Source organism: Vanrija albida, assembly GCF_041260175.1.
Source record: "Vanrija albida strain AlHP1 chromosome Unknown contig_7, whole genome shotgun sequence".
NCBI classification, from domain to species: Eukaryota; Fungi; Basidiomycota; class Tremellomycetes; order Trichosporonales; family Trichosporonaceae; genus Vanrija; species Vanrija albida.
In genome coordinates this window covers 908,691-927,442 of record NW_027191426.1, presented here as the reverse complement: position 1 = coordinate 927,442, position 18,752 = coordinate 908,691, and the positions used below count along the sequence as shown (strand labels likewise).

At 59.0% G+C, this 18,752-nt stretch overlaps 5 protein-coding genes across 5 annotated transcripts; 4 read left to right on the top strand and 1 right to left on the bottom strand.

The window, feature by feature from the left end:
- Window positions 1-682: 682 nt before the first annotated feature.
- On the top strand, window positions 683-5,067 carry RIM15 (rim15, signal transduction response regulator; the record flags this gene model as incomplete). The annotated part of the gene is made up of 8 exons (XM_069357194.1): window positions 683-1,305; window positions 1,343-3,082; window positions 3,411-4,134; window positions 4,176-4,300; window positions 4,398-4,554; window positions 4,593-4,683; window positions 4,733-4,834; window positions 4,883-5,067. The coding sequence occupies 8 exons, from the start codon at window positions 683-685 to the stop codon at window positions 5,065-5,067; spliced, it is 3,747 nt and encodes a 1,248-aa protein (XP_069205131.1).
- Window positions 5,068-5,274: 207 nt separating this feature from the next.
- Q8F55_008811 (uncharacterized protein) lies at window positions 5,275-8,473 on the bottom strand (the record flags this gene model as incomplete). Its single annotated transcript, XM_069357193.1, has 10 exons — window positions 5,275-5,526; window positions 5,574-5,672; window positions 5,724-5,881; window positions 5,936-6,129; window positions 6,176-6,361; window positions 6,709-6,899; window positions 6,950-8,186; window positions 8,238-8,319; window positions 8,374-8,431; window positions 8,468-8,473. The coding sequence occupies 10 exons, from the start codon at window positions 8,471-8,473 to the stop codon at window positions 5,275-5,277; spliced, it is 2,463 nt and encodes an 820-aa protein (XP_069205130.1).
- A 1,302-nt stretch (window positions 8,474-9,775) lies between these two features.
- Window positions 9,776-11,243, top strand: GTR2 (GTP-binding protein gtr2; the record flags this gene model as incomplete). Its single annotated transcript, XM_069357192.1, has 8 exons — window positions 9,776-9,864; window positions 9,922-10,023; window positions 10,079-10,187; window positions 10,227-10,359; window positions 10,410-10,669; window positions 10,710-10,852; window positions 10,897-11,073; window positions 11,126-11,243. The coding sequence occupies 8 exons, from the start codon at window positions 9,776-9,778 to the stop codon at window positions 11,241-11,243; spliced, it is 1,131 nt and encodes a 376-aa protein (XP_069205129.1).
- A 265-nt stretch (window positions 11,244-11,508) lies between these two features.
- Window positions 11,509-15,905, top strand: STU1 (suppressor of tub2 mutation; the record flags this gene model as incomplete). Its single annotated transcript, XM_069357191.1, has 11 exons — window positions 11,509-11,572; window positions 11,656-12,224; window positions 12,281-12,517; window positions 12,558-12,614; window positions 12,659-12,805; window positions 12,846-12,970; window positions 13,022-14,793; window positions 14,832-15,094; window positions 15,131-15,262; window positions 15,302-15,586; window positions 15,633-15,905. 11 exons carry the CDS (start codon window positions 11,509-11,511, stop codon window positions 15,903-15,905), a joined length of 3,924 nt encoding a protein of 1,307 aa, XP_069205128.1.
- A 604-nt stretch (window positions 15,906-16,509) lies between these two features.
- Q8F55_008808 (uncharacterized protein) lies at window positions 16,510-17,870 on the top strand (the record flags this gene model as incomplete). Its single annotated transcript, XM_069357190.1, has 5 exons — window positions 16,510-16,563; window positions 16,626-16,718; window positions 16,756-17,643; window positions 17,682-17,749; window positions 17,789-17,870. The coding sequence occupies 5 exons, from the start codon at window positions 16,510-16,512 to the stop codon at window positions 17,868-17,870; spliced, it is 1,185 nt and encodes a 394-aa protein (XP_069205127.1).
- Window positions 17,871-18,752: the final 882 nt, after the last annotated feature.

Here is an 18,752-nt window from a genome sequence, read left to right as displayed (position 1 = left end):
GACACCTGGCATGCCGAGGTGGGATCAGACGCCATCTCCAGTTGTGGCCTTAAACGCAGCGGCAGGAAGCGACAAGCCCGTTGCACCAGGTGCCGACTTGACCGAGGCATCCGTCCGACAGCACGTCAAGCAAAGAGTCAATGCGGCAAAGGAGCAGTGCGACAACACCTTGCGGCGCATAGTCGCGGTCATCACGATGTACGAGGATCAGCGCATTGCGGCTGCCGAAGTCGCCGAAGAGTCCCGCCGAGACTACTTCGACACTTTTAGCGATTCACCCTTGTTAGATGCCACCGACATCGAGGACGAGGCCATCCCGCCACTCAGTGCCCGTGAGTTTGCTCCACATGTTACCACTCACACCCCAGTCACGTCCTCCAGGGGACCAAGTCGACGTGGTTCCATGTCCTTGTCCTCGAATGGCATCACTTCGAGCCCAAATCGCCGCCTGACTCTACTATCGAGCGTCCCTGCCAGCCCCCGTCGCTCAATGAGCCGAAGGCGTCCCAGCATCGTGCCGCGGGTCGTGCCCCGTGACATCCAGCTCCCGCGTGATTTCCATCAACAAGTCGCACGAAACCTCAGCGCTGAAGTGTCTCGATCAGCCTCAAGCTCACGTTCTACCTCTCGCTCCCGGTCGCCCATGCCTCATTCTCGGCCTCTTCTATCCAGTCATCCTGGGATGGAAGAGGCTCTTGAAGCAGACCGCCAATTCCTCGGCGCTCTTCAAGAGTTGATTGTCCTCGCAACGGACGTTCTGGACCTTTCTGTCGACAGCTTGATCTCGCGCCCGACCGCCTGTGTTGAGATCATCCGAAAACTGCAGAAAACCGGCCAATACTGGGATGAGCATGAGGATTGGCCTGGGCGAGACTGGTACGTCGACATCCTCATGGCTGTTGCCAGTCTCGGACGGGTTCTGGAATGGTGGGAGGCGGAAAAGGGCTTCTGGAACTTTGACGATGACAAGGACGACAATGAGCCCCTTACATTCGTTCTTCGCCCTGCCAAGGAGGCCCCGCACTTTGAGCTTGAACCATCCAAGGCCGCGTCGGTCGGCATGTCGCCACTAGCCCTTGCGCCCAAGGACCCGTCGCAGTCCACCGCGACGCTCACCCAGCCGGCGCCGATGCCAGAGCCATCAGACTCGGTCAATTCTGAGGGAGAAGCCGCCACCCAAACCCAAACCACGGAGGATTTGCGAGTTCTTGCAGAGCAAGCTAAATCTGTCAACATCGTAATGGAGCTCAGTCTGCAAGGCGAGGAGATCATCTATGTCAACGACGCCATCCTGGAAGTCATTGGGTGAGTCCTTTGATGCCACTCGCAAGCTTACAAGAAGTCGCGATCCAGAAGAGGTCCTCGACAGACCTATCGCGGATCTCCTGGCCCCCGCAGACACTTCGCATTTCACAGAGGCGACAGAGAATCTATTGCAAGACGACGGCAACACCGTTCAGCTGAGGTTCCGCTTCGAGGTCCACGATGTCGATGATGAAAATGTCGAAGATCGACCTCCTGGCCCGGTCTACATCGAGCTCGAAGGTGTCGGCATGCTCATGCGAGAGAACAACGAACCATCGCACACCATGTGGGTCATGAGGCCAGTAACGGCCACCCAAGTCGAGAACATCACGGAGGCCGCCTTCCCTCGAGACGGCGTCATATCAACCGAAGGCGTGCTCTGTCGCATCTGTGAGCGTGAAATTGTCGTCTGGTTCTTCGAGAAGCACAACGAGACCTGCGATGCTGTTCATCGGGGCGAGGCAGAGGTCACATCATGTGACGAATGTCTCCTCGATCTGCAGAAGGCGGTCAATCTGCTCATCGCCGACCTCAACGATGGCATCGCCCAAGACGCCACCCAACCCTTACTCGGCGTTGTGTTCTTCTCACTTCCGGAATCTGTCTCCAACAGTCAGGACATGCCGGACGGGTCGCTCGGCGTCGAGGTTCGCAAAGTATCCCCAGAACAACTCCAAGACGTGGCTGCCATTCTTGCTGTGGCCAGGCAGATCGAAACTCCATCGGTCTTGGACGACGAAGCCGACCTTCCCTTTACCATCCAACGCTACCTCTCGCCCCAATCTGAGGACAAGCTACTACGCGTCACTCGTTGGCAAAAACCGCAAACAACCGACCGGGCCCTGCAGCTGCTCTACACCCGCGTGGAGGATCAACTGCGGCGAAAGCAGAAGGCCATCGCGCGGATGCAGAGCACGATTCGATACTCGGAGAAGACGCGTCATGAGTGGGAAGACAAGGTGAATCAAATGTTGGAGGAGAGCGAGGATGGTAGTGCTTCCGAAAGTGGCTCGGAGACGACTGTCCCCATCCTCGCCCAAGACGCATCGGACACCCCAGGTTTGCGCAAGATTGCCCCTCTCGCTCGTTTGCCGATCACCCAGGGCCATCCTCAACGGCAGTGGCAGCGGGATATTGGGGCAGCAGCACCACCATCGCCACCAACAGCGCCGCCTGCCGCTGTCTCAATCCTGTCGCCAGCCGCACCCCTCCAGCCGCTCTCAACCTTGGAGATCCCGGCTGCCAAACAGGGCGAACAACCCCTCCTGTCCCCTCTGTTGAAGCCGACCGAACGCAAGAGCCACCACGGCCGTCGCTTCTCAATTGCCGTCCGGGATCCACCAATGTCGCCGCGCATCCCGTCGGGCGCGACCGCACCTCGACCAGCTCAACCCTCGATCAAGGACTTTGAGATCATCAAGCCCATTAGTCGTGGTGCCTTCGGATCAGTTTACCTGGCCAAAAAGGTTGCAACAGGCGACTACTACGCCATCAAAGCCCTCAAAAAGTCGGACATGATCGCCAAGAACCAGATTACCAATGTCAAGGCGGAGCGAACGATCCTCATGAACCAAGCAAGCTCCCCCTACGTCGTGAAGCTGTTCTTCTCGTTCCAGAGCAAAGAGTATCTCTACTTGGTCATGGAGTATCTCAACGGCGGAGATTGCGCCACGCTGGTTAAGACCCTCGGAGAGCTACCACTCGAGTGGGCTCGAAACTACATTGCCGAGTTGGTCTTAGGCTTGGAGTACCTGCATGCCCGCAATGTCGCACACCGGTAGGTTTCCCGTTCATATTCTGGCGCTAATGACCAGTGACATCAAACCGGACAATCTCCTCATCGACTCACAAGGACACGTGAAACTCACAGACTTTGGACTCTCCAAAATCGGTCTTCTGAATCGTCAGATCGGTGGTCCAAGGCCACCGTATTTGCGAGGGACATCCCTTAGGACTGCCGCCACGACTCGCCGGGCTTCATCTATTTCGTCCACAGACTCCCCAGTCATGTCGCCGGATCTCCTGCCAACCCTAACGGCATCATCTCTTCGCAGCCAGTCTTACTTCCCAATGTTGGCTGAGCCCGCCTCAGCTGACGAATCAAGTGGATCAGAGTCAGCCGGCATCGTCCCCAAGCACATGCGCCAGCTTTCGGGCATGACCAAAGGCTCTTCTGATGCTGGGACAGGATCCAACTCGGGCGCGGAGCCACCTCGCTTTGTTGGAACCCCCGACTACTTGTCACCAGAGAGCATTCTCGGAGGAGGAACCGATGATCGCATGGTTGACTGGTGGGCAGTGGGCGTGGTGCTGTACGAGTTCCTGTACGGCATCCCGCCGTTCCACGCGGAAACCCCAGAGAAGGTGTTCGACAACATCATCTCACGCCGAATCAACTGGCACGACGACGAGATTGAGCTCCCAATGGAGGCTCGGGACCTCATGGACCGCCTGATTTGCACCAACCCGGCACTGCGCCTGGGTGCACGCGGAGCCGACGAGGTTAAGCAACACGCCTTCTTCGCTGGTGTCAACTGGGATGCTCTCACGACTGGCCCGGCTCTCTTCGTGCCCGATGGTACCGACCCCGAATCAACCGACTACTTTGACCCACGTGGTGCCGTCAACCCAGCTTTCCAAGACGAAGATATGTCCCCGAAGACGCGACGCAATGTACCTCTTGGTTCTGGTACCTCGGAGGTGCAAAACTCCGCCGATGACTCCACCGCTCCGGACGACTTCGGTGCCTTCAACTTCAAGAACCTCCCAGTTCTTAAACAGGCCAATGATGATGTCATTCGGCGCATGAGATCAAGCTCGAATGCCGTTGTTTCACCGACGTCCGAGGTCCCTCGCCGGAAGCACGCCAGATCGATTTCAAGTGCCTTCGGCCCACCGTCATCACCATCACCGTCAACCTCCTCGGCAGCCTCGACTCCTTCTCGGACAGGATTGTCGCCAACAGCAACTGCTTTGGTTCCGTCTCAACGAGGACGTAGGCCAGCCGAAATGAGTGCCTTAGAGCGCGTGCGTTCTACTGAGGACGACAAGCTCCGGTACAATCTCCACAGTCGATTCCGCTCCGGCTCTAGTGGCAGTGCCTCGGACCGCAGTTCAAACCGTGGCCAGCCCCCGAGAGTCAACCACTCGTCTGCTGAAAGCATGCAGCTGGTCGCCTCCCCGAACTTGGAGCGCCCGGCTAGGGGACTTGATGTCCTCATTGCTGAAGATAACCCCATCTCCCAGAAGGTGAGACCCAATCGGCAGGCCATGCTAACGGCTCCCAGATCTTGGAGACGTTACTCACTCGCATGGGGTGTCGATGTGTGTGCGCCCACGATGGATCTGATGCCCTAGCCCAGACAATGGGCAGTATCAGTACGTTTCAAACTGTGCCCTCGAGATTGGAGGCTGATGCCGTTTCCAGAGTTCGATCTCATCTTGTGTGACATTCACATGCCCTACATCAGTGGTGAACAGGTTGCGAGAATGATCCGGTCAACCAACAATCACAACCAAAACACACCCAGTACGTTCACCCGGCCGCCAGCTGTGGCCCAACTGACACCCCTACCAGTTATTGCGGCCACTTCCTACGACCAGTCCATCACAGAAGAGGGCACGCTCTTTTCTGCCGTTCTCGCCAAGCCGTTCTCCAAGTCAGATCTCAGCCGCTGTCTCGCCAAAGTCGGCTTCGTCCTAACCTCCTCGACCGGAGGTACAGCGGATGCTCCCAACGACACGGCCGCCACTGTTCCCTAGCACCAAACTCGCTGAGCATTGTTACCCAGCATGTCTCTTCCATTCCCTTCTCCTTGCGGCTCCTATCTCCATCATTACACAACCACCCCATCCGGCCCCCACCCCATCACTTGCTTCGTTTGGTGACTCCAATGTTTGTACAAGTAGCGACATATGTGCAACTGTTACGCATAATGAGGACCATATTGAATGTCGGTCTACAATTGATTAGTTGAAACGTGTGGTCTTGTCGATGAGCACACGTCCAGTCCGCTGCCCAAGATCGTGGGTTGAGGAAGTCTTCGAGCGATGGAGCGGAGCATGACCCGCGCCAGGGTTGGCCTTCTGCACAACAGATACACCACCGCGGCCTGAGCCCCCGCGACCGGCGTTGCTTGATTGATCCTTGAGGAACATCATGTAGCTCTCGGTGGATCGGGTGGTCTGCTTCGAAACCCGAGACGTGACAAGCGTGTCGACCTGCAAAGTGGTCAGCCCAGGAACGGCAAGCGTTGTCAAGAACGCACCTCAGCATCTGTGGTAGCAAGGGTGGTCACTCGCGTCCTGCGGGCAATCGTGACGAGTGATTCACTCTCCTCGTCCGAGTGGTGCTCAATCTCGATCTCCTATTGTTGGTCAGTTACTGGTACATTGAAGCGCTGTCCCGCGACACTCACCTCCCGGTTCAACCTGATCAACTCGTGCACCTCGCGACTTGAGAGGGCATCACGAGATGGTGAATGAAGTGCCGCCGGCTCCTCCACGCTCTCTTCAAACTCGTTGTCTGACTCGAGGTCCCGCTCATACTCTTTGAGGAACGCGTTGCTTTCGCCATCTGAACAGGTGAGCCAGGTGTTCGAAGGGTAAGAATCGCCAAAAAGCAACATACCGAGCTTGTACAAGCCATCTTCGCGCTCGAGTTTGCGCTGACGACGTTGCTTCTTGGTGAGTCGCCTCGAGCGAGACTCGTCGTCTTCCTCGTCCGACAGGAAGTCATTACCGCGTCGCTTGTGACGGTAGTGGCCATCGGTAATCTTCTTTGCCTCGGCTTCACGCCGCGCATCATCCTCTTGAGCAATCTCCCTGTGGCGCAAATTAGTACCAATCACAGAGTGAACGTCCTACTCACCGGAGCTTCGCATCTGCCAGGGCCTTCTGCTTCTCTCGCTCCTCCGCGTCAACCACCGCATCGTCGAGGAGGTCGGGAATGTAGCCTTCGTCCATGCCGTCATCCTCATCATCGTCTGCCTTTCCGAACCCCCATGCGTTGTCCTCGTCGCTTTCTTCTGCCTGCTCATCGACGAATGCAGCGTCCCTGGGTTTGCTTCGTGTTGTTTCGTGGACAAGAGCCCTTCGGGCACCGTCTGCGAGGGCCTGGAAGGCGTCTCGTCGAGCAGCAGGCTGTGCTTGGGACTCGGCCACCTCCTCGTCCGCCTCGGAGTGTCGACGGCGGAGACGCCTCAAATGATGTGAGCCTTGAGTGGGACTCAAAGCGTTGGAAGCTGGAGAGGACTGGCCGACATTGCTTGTCGAAAGAATGAGGGTGCTGCTGGGATCCACCTCGGTCCCACTCCTCGATGCTGTTGGCTGTGTGTCGTCCTGTCGCGGTCGCGATTGAGTGAAGAACCTGACGATTAGCGGCGTACGCTCCTCTCAACTCACCCCTGGGAATTGAGGTACTGGTTGCCAGCTTGCTGCTGCTGAACAGCCTGAGAGGCAGGATTCTCCAGCTCGCCGGCTACTAGGGCGTTGTCGCGACGAGCTTGAGACTCTGACATCTGAACCCCAGGAAGAGCGGCATGCTCTGGAAGAAGGCCGCCGTTGTCGTTTCGCAAGCCAGCAAGACCATCATTCTGAAAGTGGTCAGCAGGACGTCTCCTGTTGGTATTACTCCCAAACGCACCTCACTTCCCACCGCTGCTTGGGTTGTTTCGAACAGCTGTGAGAACCCATCCGCGCCAAAGCCATCTCCGAAGTCACCAAATCCGACCGTGACATTACTGGCTGCCGTCCCGATCTCTGTTGCCGTTTGGGGAGCCGGCGGCTCTGCGTCCTCGGTCTCAGACTCGGAATCCGCGGCGACGCGGCGAGCCCGACGGGAAGGATGCCGCCTTGGTTGAGTTACAAGATCGGGCTCATCGTCTTCAGGATCAACAAACGCGACTTGTCGATTCCGGCCAGGGTTGGTGTCGGCCTGCGGTGTCTCTTCTCTGGATGTCGGCTGCACGACACTGTCGCCCACGACGCTACCGTTACTCGCAGCATCGTCCACATCATCCCCGATGATCAGGTCGCCCTCATCACCCGAGTGGGGTTCAGGATCATAATCGCTGTCGCCTTCATCGCTAGCCATGTCGTCCTGGTCAGAGCCATGCTGAGCCAAACCATTGGTCATGGCAGCGAGGTCGATTGCTTGCTTCGCGGGAAGTTGACGACCTTTGCCAAACTGCCGCTCTTTGGCTGTTTTCAAGTCGAGTACCTGTTTCTTGTGGTTGGCCTGCATTTGAGCTTGCATTTGAAGCTGTGAAATGATGTTGTCCCTGCCTTGCTTCTGACCGGCCGGCCGTGACCCGGCGTTCGCCATCTTTTGGTTGGCGTGGTCGAAATCCTTGCCGGCAAACTGGAGATGGGTTTCTGTGACGACTCGCCGTCCGGCTCCGACTCTCGCGCCACTGATTCGCATGAGGTTTTGCTTCTGCTTGTTCGGGGCGGCGGCCGCAATCCTGCCACTGATGATGGACTGAGGAGTCGAGGCCTTGGTGCCGACCTTTGAAGTGGTCGTGACGGGGAGAACTGACAGCTCATCATCAGAGCCGTTGGGCTCCGCTCGTCGGAGGGCTTTGGCTTCCATCGCTTTGCGTTTAATGCCATCCAAGTTCTTCTTCCTCTCTGACTTCCGCTCCGCCTTCTCCAGCGCCTGCAGGATGTCTTCGGGCTCTGAGTCACTGTCGGACGCGGCTGAAGTTGCGGGAATGCCAGTGGGACGCCTGGCGAGAGGGGTTGGAGATGATGTTGGCTTTTGGAAGTTGACAGTTCGGCCAGGACCAGCTGGATCGCTACTCCGCTGTGCAGGTAACGAGCTTGGAGGAAACTGCTGAATGTCTTCCGGTGTGGAGGCTGCTGGGGGCAGTGCCTGAGTCCTATTCGGAAGTCAGATAGAGGTCGAACACATGTGCATCCGAGAAACTCACCGGACCGCCCCATCTGCTCGCTGCAACCATTCGGATACGGGTCGGCGTTCCGTCTGGGTACGAGACAATGTAACTGGGCGCTCTGCGAATCAGGTCAGTAACAGATCCCCTTCTCACGCCATGCAGCATAACCCACCTCGCTTTGCTTTCGACACATCACGACGCAGCTGCTCTTGATCGGCCTTCTTAAGCGGCTAACAGTCAGCGTGTGTGGTTCGTGTCACACTCACCTTCATACTGCTTCGCGATGCAAGAGACCTCTCACCAAGGCCTTCATCCTCATCATCGCTGAACAGATGCAATTGGCCACCAAGAGCTTGCAGGGGGTCGGCCGCCGCGGGCGCCTTGGTTGGTGAAGATTGCTGACGCGGAGCATCTTCTACGTCCAAGTCGTCCGAGGATCCGTCATCATCTGATGTAACAACACGTTTGGTTCGGGGCCGAGGGCCAGCCTTGACGGTGCTGAGCGGCTCATTATCGATCGGAAGAGGTGAAGGCGCGGGCGGTGTCACGCTGGAGTGCCGAGGCGACTCGTGCGAAACCTTGTCCGGAGACGAAGTAGGCGGGGCGAGCGTGAGGGACGAAGTCCCGATGTTTACAGTGCGAGAGGCTAGGGAAGGACGCTGGCTTGCAGAGGGAACGTCCGAATCGGCTTGACGCGGAGGTGGAGATGACGGCAGCTCAGTTAATGACGATAAGCTCGTTGTTGGTTGCAATGAGCGGTTCCTGGAACCATCTTGCGCATTGTTGGAAGCCGGAGCGAGCTCCTTTCGCAGGCTCGCCATGGCGGCCATGACATCGTTTTCTGTCTCTGGGGGCTCGTCGTCCGTATCAAGGGTGGCCAAAGACTGGCGCCAGTCTTTGGCTGTCTTGGAGAAGCGGTTTAGGAGCGACTTGGATGGTGAGGCCTCAGCGGTGGGTGCTCCAAACACGATGGACACGCTTGCAGTGCCGTCCGCATCCTCATCGATGGGCGCAGCGTTGCGAGCACGGCCGTACGTGCGCTGTCGTCGCGGCGGCGAAGGCGTCGGGGACGCGTCGGTGTCGCCGTTCGACACGGTCATGGCTGAGGACCGTGCTGTTGATGTGCAAAGGAAAAGGGGCGAGCAAGAACTGAATGGTATGGTGGGTTGCAGAGCGAGGTGAGTTGAGGGGGTAGTCCTTGTTGTCCAGAATGGTTGCTGTTTGTTGATGATGATGCCGAGTTGGTTGTGGTTGATGTCTGTCTGCGACGCGTCTGACCAGGATGACTCCTTTTGTCCTGAGCAGGCGGCAACAAAACGCGTGGCGCAGGAGCGTGGACGCGCGCGGATCCAAATGAAGATCAGTCGCGCGTGGATTCGCGCGTGGTGGAGGCACGTGGCGCCACGTGGCCGCTATGATCCGAACGATTTGCCTCCGTCTCGTGTCCATCTGAGATCCTGTGCTCCGTCTTTGACGTCAATCCGTCAGTCAGTCTTAACGACGACAACCTACTTCACACATCCCTTCACACCTTCGTTCGGCCCACGGCCCACGTCTTATTCAACTCTGGCGCCATGGCTCAAGCAGAGTCATCAAGACCACGGCAAGCATCAACGGCCGACGACAGCCAGAGGCAAAAGATCCTCGTCACGGGCTGGCGCAAGTGAGCATGCCCGCCTTGCCCTCGTACCAAGCGACCCAGCTGACGCCTCCTTCGCAGGGCTGGCAAATCTTCTTGCATCAAAACCGTCTTCCAGCATGTCCCGGTCAAGGATGTCCCCTACATTGGCATCACCCAGAAGGTTGAGAAGATCAACTATGAGTGAGCTTGGTCGCATCTATGGTACGCTGCGTACACCCCTTCTGACGACGATAAGCACCATTGTCCCAATTCAACTTTGGGACACTCCCGCCAACTTCGACCTTGACCAGCTGGATGCCCCGCTAGGATCTTTCTCGACACTGGTATATGTCATGGACATGCAGGTAGGAGAAGGGCTCAAGTGCATGCACTGACCGCGTCAGCAAGACGACTCTTATCATGACGCCGTCCGGCAGGCTGTTCATACCATCATGCGCGGATATCTTGCCAACCCTGCCATGAACTTCTCAGTCTTCATTCACAAAGCTGAGGCGTTATCAGAGGACTATCGTGGAGGTTCGTCGGCTAGACCACTCCCTGCTGGCCGCTACTGACCCCACTCGCAGAGAACTACAGTGAAATCCAGAGAGCCATGACGGAGGAACTGGAAGACTTCCACTATTCCAGCCTTCAGTCCTATGCTCCGCACCTCGACCTTTCCGATCCTGGGGTATACAACAACATTTTCAACCACATGGTCGCTGAAATCAAGTTCGACATGACTAGCGTACATGATGTCTCGCTGAGAGACGCTTGGGGCAAGGTGCTCCAAGGTATCATGGAGATGCTCCCTGCCGTTGAGGCCCTTCTTCTCAACTTTACAGAGGTAAGCAGTCCTTCATTGCACTCGGCCTAACATGATGCAGACGTCGGGCATGGACAACTCTTATCTGTTTGATATTGCATCTGGTGTTGTCCTTGCGACGGACAATCGCCACCGCAATGACGCCACCATGGAACAGGTGACCGAGTACCTCTCTCGGTTCCTTCAGTTCCGAGAGATCTACAGGTGAGAGTTGCAACACAAGTGGTCGTTACATACTCATATTTCAGGCATCTGTCACCTTCAGCAGCCAAGTCGGACCCAAAACCCGAGGGCGAGGCGTCGGATGGAGCAGACACAGGCCTGCCAAAAGCGTGGTGGGACGACGAGGACACCGAGGCACCGTGGATGACCCAGGCCACGAGGTTGCTGCCCAACACGACTATTGCACTGTGGCAATTCACTCCGTACGTCTGCATGTGGACACGGCTTGGACAGAACGCTGACATTTGCCGACAGCCAGCTGGCATTAGTTGTACTCCTGCGAACGGACACCTGGCACTCGAGGCGAGGAATGATCGAGTATAACCTGACGTTCTTGCGCCAGGGCGTCAGGAGGATTCTAATGGAGGTGTAGTAGGCGTTATTTTGTACAAGCAATGATAGAGAAGGCAACTGCTTGATGCATGTCGCCGCCTCCGCTCATGATGATGAGAATGAACCTGTTGCCACAGGGGTCGAGTTCCAGGCGGAAGCATTTCAGTGCGTGTGGTCGTCGCGCGCGTCACGACCACTCACTTTAGGCGTGTTTGGTCGTTCATGGTTCCACTCCGTCTCGCAACTCACAAACCAGGGCTGCCCCAAACTCCATCTCAACAACCCTCTGAGCATTGCACTTCGCCATGGTAGACGCCATGGTGTCAGAGGACGAGGTGGAGTCATTCCTCGTCGCGCTGCGGGCAGGCGGTGAGTCCACATGAGCTCTCTCTTCCGAGGGCGATCCCGAGCCCAGCCCGTCAATGCTCCTTGCTAACACGCCATTACCTCAGACGTCGACAAGAAGATAAACCTGGTCCAGCTGTGGGCGATAAAGCTCGATTCAATGGACCAGCTACCAGACAAGACGGTCGACGCCATCACGCTCCTGGTCGCACCATTCTTGCGTTCGCCGTCGCACCTCTTGGTGACTTCGACTCTAGCTGCCTTTCTTCCGGCCTACATTCCCCTCATCCCGTCCACAGCGCCCCAGCTTCACCACCTTCAGTTGGCACTGGTACAGCTCCTCCCCGGTCTTATTGAGCGACTAAACGACCCAAAGGACAAGGTTAATGAGCCAGCAAGCCAGTGTCTTGCCCTGCTCGGGAACAAGGCGTACGAAGCCGACCCACCCGCGCCGTCGCAAAAGGGCAAAGAAAAGGATGGAGTCGCTGGAATATGGGAGAAGGCCGTCAAAGATACCCTTGCAGGCAAGAACTCGCGGGCCAAGATTGGCATCTTGAAGCTCCTGTTATCAATGAGGAGTGGCAAGAACACCAAACTCCCCCTCAAGCCCTGGCTACCCAGTCTCGTCAATCTCTTGGAAGATGGGGATGGCAGTGTACGGGACCAAGCAAGAGAAGTACGTCTTTGATTCTCTGGGGCTTCGCCAGAATCCACAAGCTGATCGTGCCTTAGACTGTAGTGGCCCTATTGTCTCCTCCAACTGTCCCTGCAGCGGCTCGTTCGGAACTGAAGAAGCTCATGCTGGCACGCAATGTCCGCAAGTCCATCGCCGACGCGGTTATCTCCCGCGTCCTTGGAGGAGGCCCTGCTCCGGCACTGCCTGTGTCCACGGAGACAGATTCGGTCGCCCCGGCAGGGTCAGCGAAGCCTGCCCAACAGAGCGCGAATGAGGACGTGGAGATCGTTCTTGTGAGTGACACTTGGTGTGCATAGTATTAATGCTTGTCAGGTTGCGAGCGCTGCCGATCTGCAGAGCGAGTTCAAGGCTATGGTCCCCCACTTTCAGGTATGCCCTGTTTGCAGCTACCGTGGCCAAGCTCACACCCGCAGGGCAAAGAAACGGAGCACAACTGGGGTCCTCGTGAACGGTCTCTTGTGCGAATTCGGGGGATGCTTCGCGGAGGTGCATCGAGCAAGTACTCTGACGCGTTCTTGGCTTCCTTGAAAGGGGACGTGATTGATGGGATTGCAAAGACGGTGAGCTGGCAAAAAAGCGCGATCCCCTCTAACCTCCTAGCTGCTGAGCTTGCGAACAACAGTAGCTCAGCAGGCATGTGCCCTGGTTCAGGAGCTTGCAGAGCACCTGGGCACCTTGTTCGACTCCTGCCTCGAGCCCTTGCTACCAGTGTTGGGCAAGATGGCGTACGTACTTGCTTGGCTTGCACTGGGCTATCAACTAACAGGCCATTACAGAGGCTTCACGAAGAAGATCATCGCCGACAAGGCTCAAAAGGCTGTGACAGCAATCATCGTTCACTCCACATTACATCCTCGACCCATCATTTCCCACATTGCCGCAGGCATCAATGACAAGAGTATCGCATCGCGACAGTTCGGTGCCGCTCACCTCAGGACATTCTTGGAAAGCCAAGCGCGGCAGCACCTCGGTGCTATCGAGGCGCACCCTGGGCTGGTGTCCGAAATTGAGCAGTTACTGCGCCGCTGTCTCGCAGATACCAGTACTGGTGTTCGCGAGCAGGCGCGTGGAGCGTTCTGGGCTTTCGACAAAGTTTGGCCTCGACAGGCTACTGCAATTATCGATAGCCTCGACGCCACCGCCAGGAAGCAGCTCGAAAAGGCAAACCCTAGCGTGTTGTCCGCCGGCGCACCGTCTGGCTCCGCGCGATCGACTCCGAATCGACCTCGGCAGAGTTCGGCGATGGCGGCCATGATCGCTGCAAAGAGAGCCAAGGCTGTTGCTGAGAAGACCGCGTCTGCAAACGGGAGCTCACGAGCGGCCTCGCCCAACGGATCACCATCATCTGCTCCCCGAACAGCCGAGGTTGCACAGCCGGCATCGCCGAGTAATGGCGTTGAGCTTCCAGGAGATGTCAAAGCGAAGGCTCGCACCTCTGCCGAAGAGGAGGGAGGTCCGCAAGGCGCGGACAATGCCTCATCTTCGCCGTTGCCGCCGCCTCCCCCGTCGACGGTGGACGCCCTTGCCCTTGGTGTGGGGACATTGCGCCTTGACCCGGACAGTGAAGCCGCCGTCCCACTGAAGGAAGCGGCTCTTCCTGCCACCACCTCCCAGCCTGTTGCGGCCGCGCAGGAAGGGTCGGTGCCGCCAAGCTCATCTGCTCTTTTCAAGGGTTCCGCCGAGCCTCGTGTATCCACGCGGCATCTACAGACCACCCACGAAGAACGACGAGGTGATGGTCAGGACTCTGCACCGGCATCTGAGAGAGCGTCGCAAACGAGGAGACGGGTGTCTGCTCAGAGCGAAAAGCGACTCTCCACTCACTCTCTGAAAAGCGACAAGTCTCGATCAAGTGCTACATTGGCGCATCAGACGCGGGTGGGGCAGCGCACAGCTGGCATCCCTACTCCAGTCGTGAAGACCAACGCAGCGTCATCGCAGGCTTCCTCCCGATCGCGGTCGTCTAGTCTTGCCAGGACTCTTTCGCACAGCCCACCATCGCTCCTCGATTCCATGCCTCGCTCGCTGCGCCATTCGGACATGCGGGACGCGGCGTCTAGTGACACTTCAGCCGGGGGATCACACCTGCGCACGCCAACACTGCCGCGGTTCCATCTACCCAGACCTCATCCGGAGCCCATTGGAGCTCACTTTCAAGCGGAATCGCCCTTGCCGCCCCACCGCGGTGCCGCTTCCAGAAGCGTGTCGGACTCGGTCAACACCACGCCCTTTGCTCGCCGTCGGAGCTTCGTCCCAGACGGGCCCATCGACCCGGCTGATGAGGCGAGGCGAGCACAGGTTGCCCAGGGGTTGTCGGCCGCCCAGCAGCTCCTGGACTTTGACGACGACCAAATGGACTTGGCAACAGCCCCGATCACCCCCGCTCGCCCAGGTAGCACAAGCGTCCATATCGCACAGCCTTTCCGGACGCCGGTCGCTCGTCAACGGCAAATCTGGGAGGACTCGCCACGGGTCATGACGCCGAAGCTACTCCACGATCTTAAGAGCCGTGCTCATGAGCGCAGTTGGTGGAAGGAGCGTCAGAATTGTGAGAAGAGGTGTTGGTGCGTGTAGCTGACGTCCCAGTGCTGGATCAGGCGCCTGCCGACCATGAACTGAGCAATGCGACCATTGAGGCGGACTTGACGGCACTGGCGTCTGGCTCACCGGCATTGGAAAACCTGCAGCGGCTGGTGCAATTTTCCCAGGCGCACCCCATCACCCTGGAAGACGTGCATGATGACGATGTTGACCGTGAGGAGATTGCGGAACAAAAGCTGGTGTGGGAAGAGCAGCGGCTCTTCGACCGAGTGTTCGACGGCCTGATCGCGTTCCTCGACCCGAAGCGGGTAGGTTGTCATTCTGTTGCATCGCTGATGAGGCAGCCCACGGCCATCTTGGAACAGGGCCTTGTGCTCTTGTGGGAGCTTGTGCAGAACCAATGGGTCCTGTGCGAATCGAGGGAGGATGATTTGCTGGATTCACTGTTCGTCTTACGCTCATCGACCAACCCCATCGTGAGTGCGTAGCTCGCGTTCCCGGCTGACCACGGACAGATCCTCGAGTCGACCAACTCCCTCGTCTCTCTGTTGACAGAGGTGTGCAGCCCTCCGTTCCTGCTGCTGCTGCTTCACTCGGCTCTTGACCGCTTTGTTGCCGCGCAATCGTCGTCGCAGTCCAATTTGACCTCACTGCAACACGAGCCTGCTCAGCTCCGTGGCGAACGCGCCAAGGTGTCAGGCTACAACTTTGCCCTCAACGCCATGGGCATGTGCATCTTGCACCTTCCAAAGGAAGCCGTGGAGGCCGAGGCCAGGCGACTGGAGCGCCAGGTCATGGCTGTGAGTGTGGGCGGTCGTGTTGAGAACGAATGCTGATATCGGACAGGCGTTGGCCCTCACGACGGCGCAAGGCGTGCTGGCTCGACAGGCGGCGCACCGTGTCATTCTTGCAGTTCAGTGCATGCTGGGGGATGACGTCCGCACGCTCGCCCTGTTCCCCGAACTGGATCCGGGCCAGCGCAGCTTTGCGACGTACTTGATGCAGCAGAACGGCGTCATGAACAAGGCGCCATCCGACAGCGCCGAGGACGCGGCGCGGCGGCAAGCAGTCCTGGATGAGCTTCTCGACGGGCTTACGAAAGGCGCTAGACTACGGTAGATGTAGCTGCGTGTGTAGTCGAGATGAACATGTCAGAAGGTCCAGGTGGGTGTGTGGCGCGTGACAAGGGAGGTCTGAGCCAGCCGATGTTTTGTTGGGTTTCTAGCTTGCTGACTCGGCTGGACTGTGTCGCACGGCGATGGCCGGCACCGACGTGCGTGGGTGGTGGACGGTGCGCGTGCTTCTAGCCGATGCGCCTCGGCTGCCCTGACGCAATGGTGCTGCGGCGCTGTGAGCACGCTGCGATGGTGTCAGTTTGGGCATGGATGAGGTAGGAGCGAGGCGCCGCGCGCCAGCCAGATTTCAGGGTCGGCCGGGCGGACAAAGCGGGGACCGAGGTTATCTGATAAAGCGCGAGCGAGCGAGCAGGGGCAAACAACGACCGGCCGATCCAAGACGCAACCGCCGGTGCGCAGCTGCCCCGCGCTGCGCTGCTGACTGGACTGGCGGAAGCGCGCGCGCGCGTCGGAGGTCGGGGCCGAGGTGACGCATCGGCTACAGCCGTGTGCATGGTTTCTGGCGAGTACAAAGCTGCTGCTGGGCTGGGCTTGGGGTCGTCCCCCCCTATCCTTTCGTCTAGCCTACCGCGCCACCCCACCCCGCCATGGTCACCGCGCTCAAGAACGTTGTCGTCGTCGGCGCGTCGTATGTCGGCATCGTGAGTGCTGCTTGCCCTCTTGTCCTGTTGTCCTCTTGCCCTCGCCGGCTCTGACGCCGCAGAACGCAGCGCAGCAGCTCGCCGCCGCCCTCCCCACAACCCACCGCGTGCTCCTCGTCGAGCCGCACTCGCACTTCCACCACCTCTTCGCCTTTGTACGTCCCCCCCTCCTACCTCCCTCCCTAACCCCAGCCGCGCTTCGCCATCGTCCCAGCGCACGAGCACAAGGCGTTCGTGCCCTTCTCTGGCGTGTTCGCGTCCTCGCCCAACCCCGAGCTGCACGCCGTCGTGCGCGCGCGCGTCGTGTCCCTCGCGCCCGGCCGCGCGCTCCTCGACCGCGAGTGGGCGGGCGCCGCCGAAATCCCGTTCGACTACGTCGTCGTCGCGACCGGCACGCGGCTTACCCCGCCCGGCTCGATGCCGTCCGACGACAAGGGGCCCGCCGTCGCATACTTCCGGGACTACCAGGCCAGGGTGCGCTCTGCCGACTCGGTCGTGCTCGTCGGCGGCGGGGCCGTCGGCATCCAGATGGCCGCAGACCTCAAGGAGACGTTTCCCGACAAGAAGGTAACCCTCGTGCATTCCCGCGAGAGGGTCATGCCCAAGTTTCACGCGCAGTTTCACGATCTCGTAAAGGAGCGGTTCGACGAGCTCGGCGTGCGGCTCGTGACCAACTCGCGCGTGGTCATCCCCAAGGGCGGGTTTCCGCAGGACGGGTCGACGTTCGCCGTGCAGCTGGCCGATGGGTCGAGCGTCGACGCGCAATTAGTCATCCCCGCTACGGGGCAGACGCCCAACAACGACCTCGTGCGCGACCTGCCCGCATCGACGCCAGAGCCCATCATCAACCCGGCCAACGGGTTCATCCGCGTGCTGCCGACGCTGCAGTTCAAGGACGCGGCCTACCCCAACTTCTTTGCCGTCGGCGACGTGGCGGACACGGGCGCGCACAAGGCGGCCAGGCCGGGCGCGGTGCAGGCCGCGGCGGCGGCGGCCAACATTGCGTCTCTGATCCAGGGCAGGCCGCCGACCGAGACGCTCACCGTGTCCCCGGGCGGCATCCACCTGACGCTGGGTATTGTGAGTTCGTGTGGCGAGGGCGAGGCTGACTCGGCCAGCAAAAGAACATCATCTTTAGGAACCCCGAGACCGAGGGCGGTGAGCCGACGTCGCACTGGCGTGACGAGTGAGTGTGGGGTTGGGTGCTCGCGAGGCTGACCCGTAGTGGCGTCGAGGACATGAACATTGAGGGAGTGTGGGCGCGCCGCGGCGTGCGCGTCAACAGCCTCGACGACTACCACCTTTAGTGTGGGGCAGTGCTGTTGAGGCGGTGCGGTGCGTATGATGTCGATCTCGATCCTATGCGCAGTCAGTTGCTGCGTGGCGTGTCGCTGCTGCCGTGGCAGTCCGAGCGAGCGAGCACGAGATGGAGTCGACCAAGAGGTCGAGTATGATTCCAGATTTTATTTGAATGCACGTGGGGTGTAATTTGAATTGCTTCCTGTAGGAGGTGACTCATGGGATTCAAGGCACTGGCACCGTTTTTGGGTTTGTTGTGCGCAGTGAGGTGGGGTGGCACAGAGAGTGGTGAGTCGTCGTCGTAGTGGTCGCCGCCCGCCACCGCAGCGTCGATCCTCTGGCGGATCGAGGATCGCGGAATTGAAATACCGCGTGGCGGTGACAGACGAGCTGGCCACATGCATCCAGGCGCTCCAGGCTGCAGCGCGTGGCGTGGCGCAGAGAGGGAAAGGGGGAGCAGGAGCGAGGACTCATCAAGGGAATGTGCTTGCAGGTGCGAGCACGGCGCGAGGACAATACAAGTGAGTGTGCTTTCAGGTGTGCCGGGGGGGCGGGCCGGCAGGTGGAAACATAGTGTCGGGCGGGGGGGTTTGTCAGGGGGTGGCGGCGGGTCCAGATTGGGCCTGGCCTCACTGTTGGCACATTTGCTGCTGCGACGCACACCGCACCCCGACGGCCTGCCCAGGTCCAAACCCTAAACGAGCAGCCAGGCAGGCAGGCAGCTGCACACACACCACACACCTTCGCCCTACTACCGCCGCCGCCGCTGCCGCCTTCTCCGCCTTCTCCGCCTCCGCCGCCGCCGACACTCAGTCAGTCAGTTCAACGCACACACGACTGCTGCAAACGACACGACACGCACAACACTCCAACACCTTGCACAGCAGCAC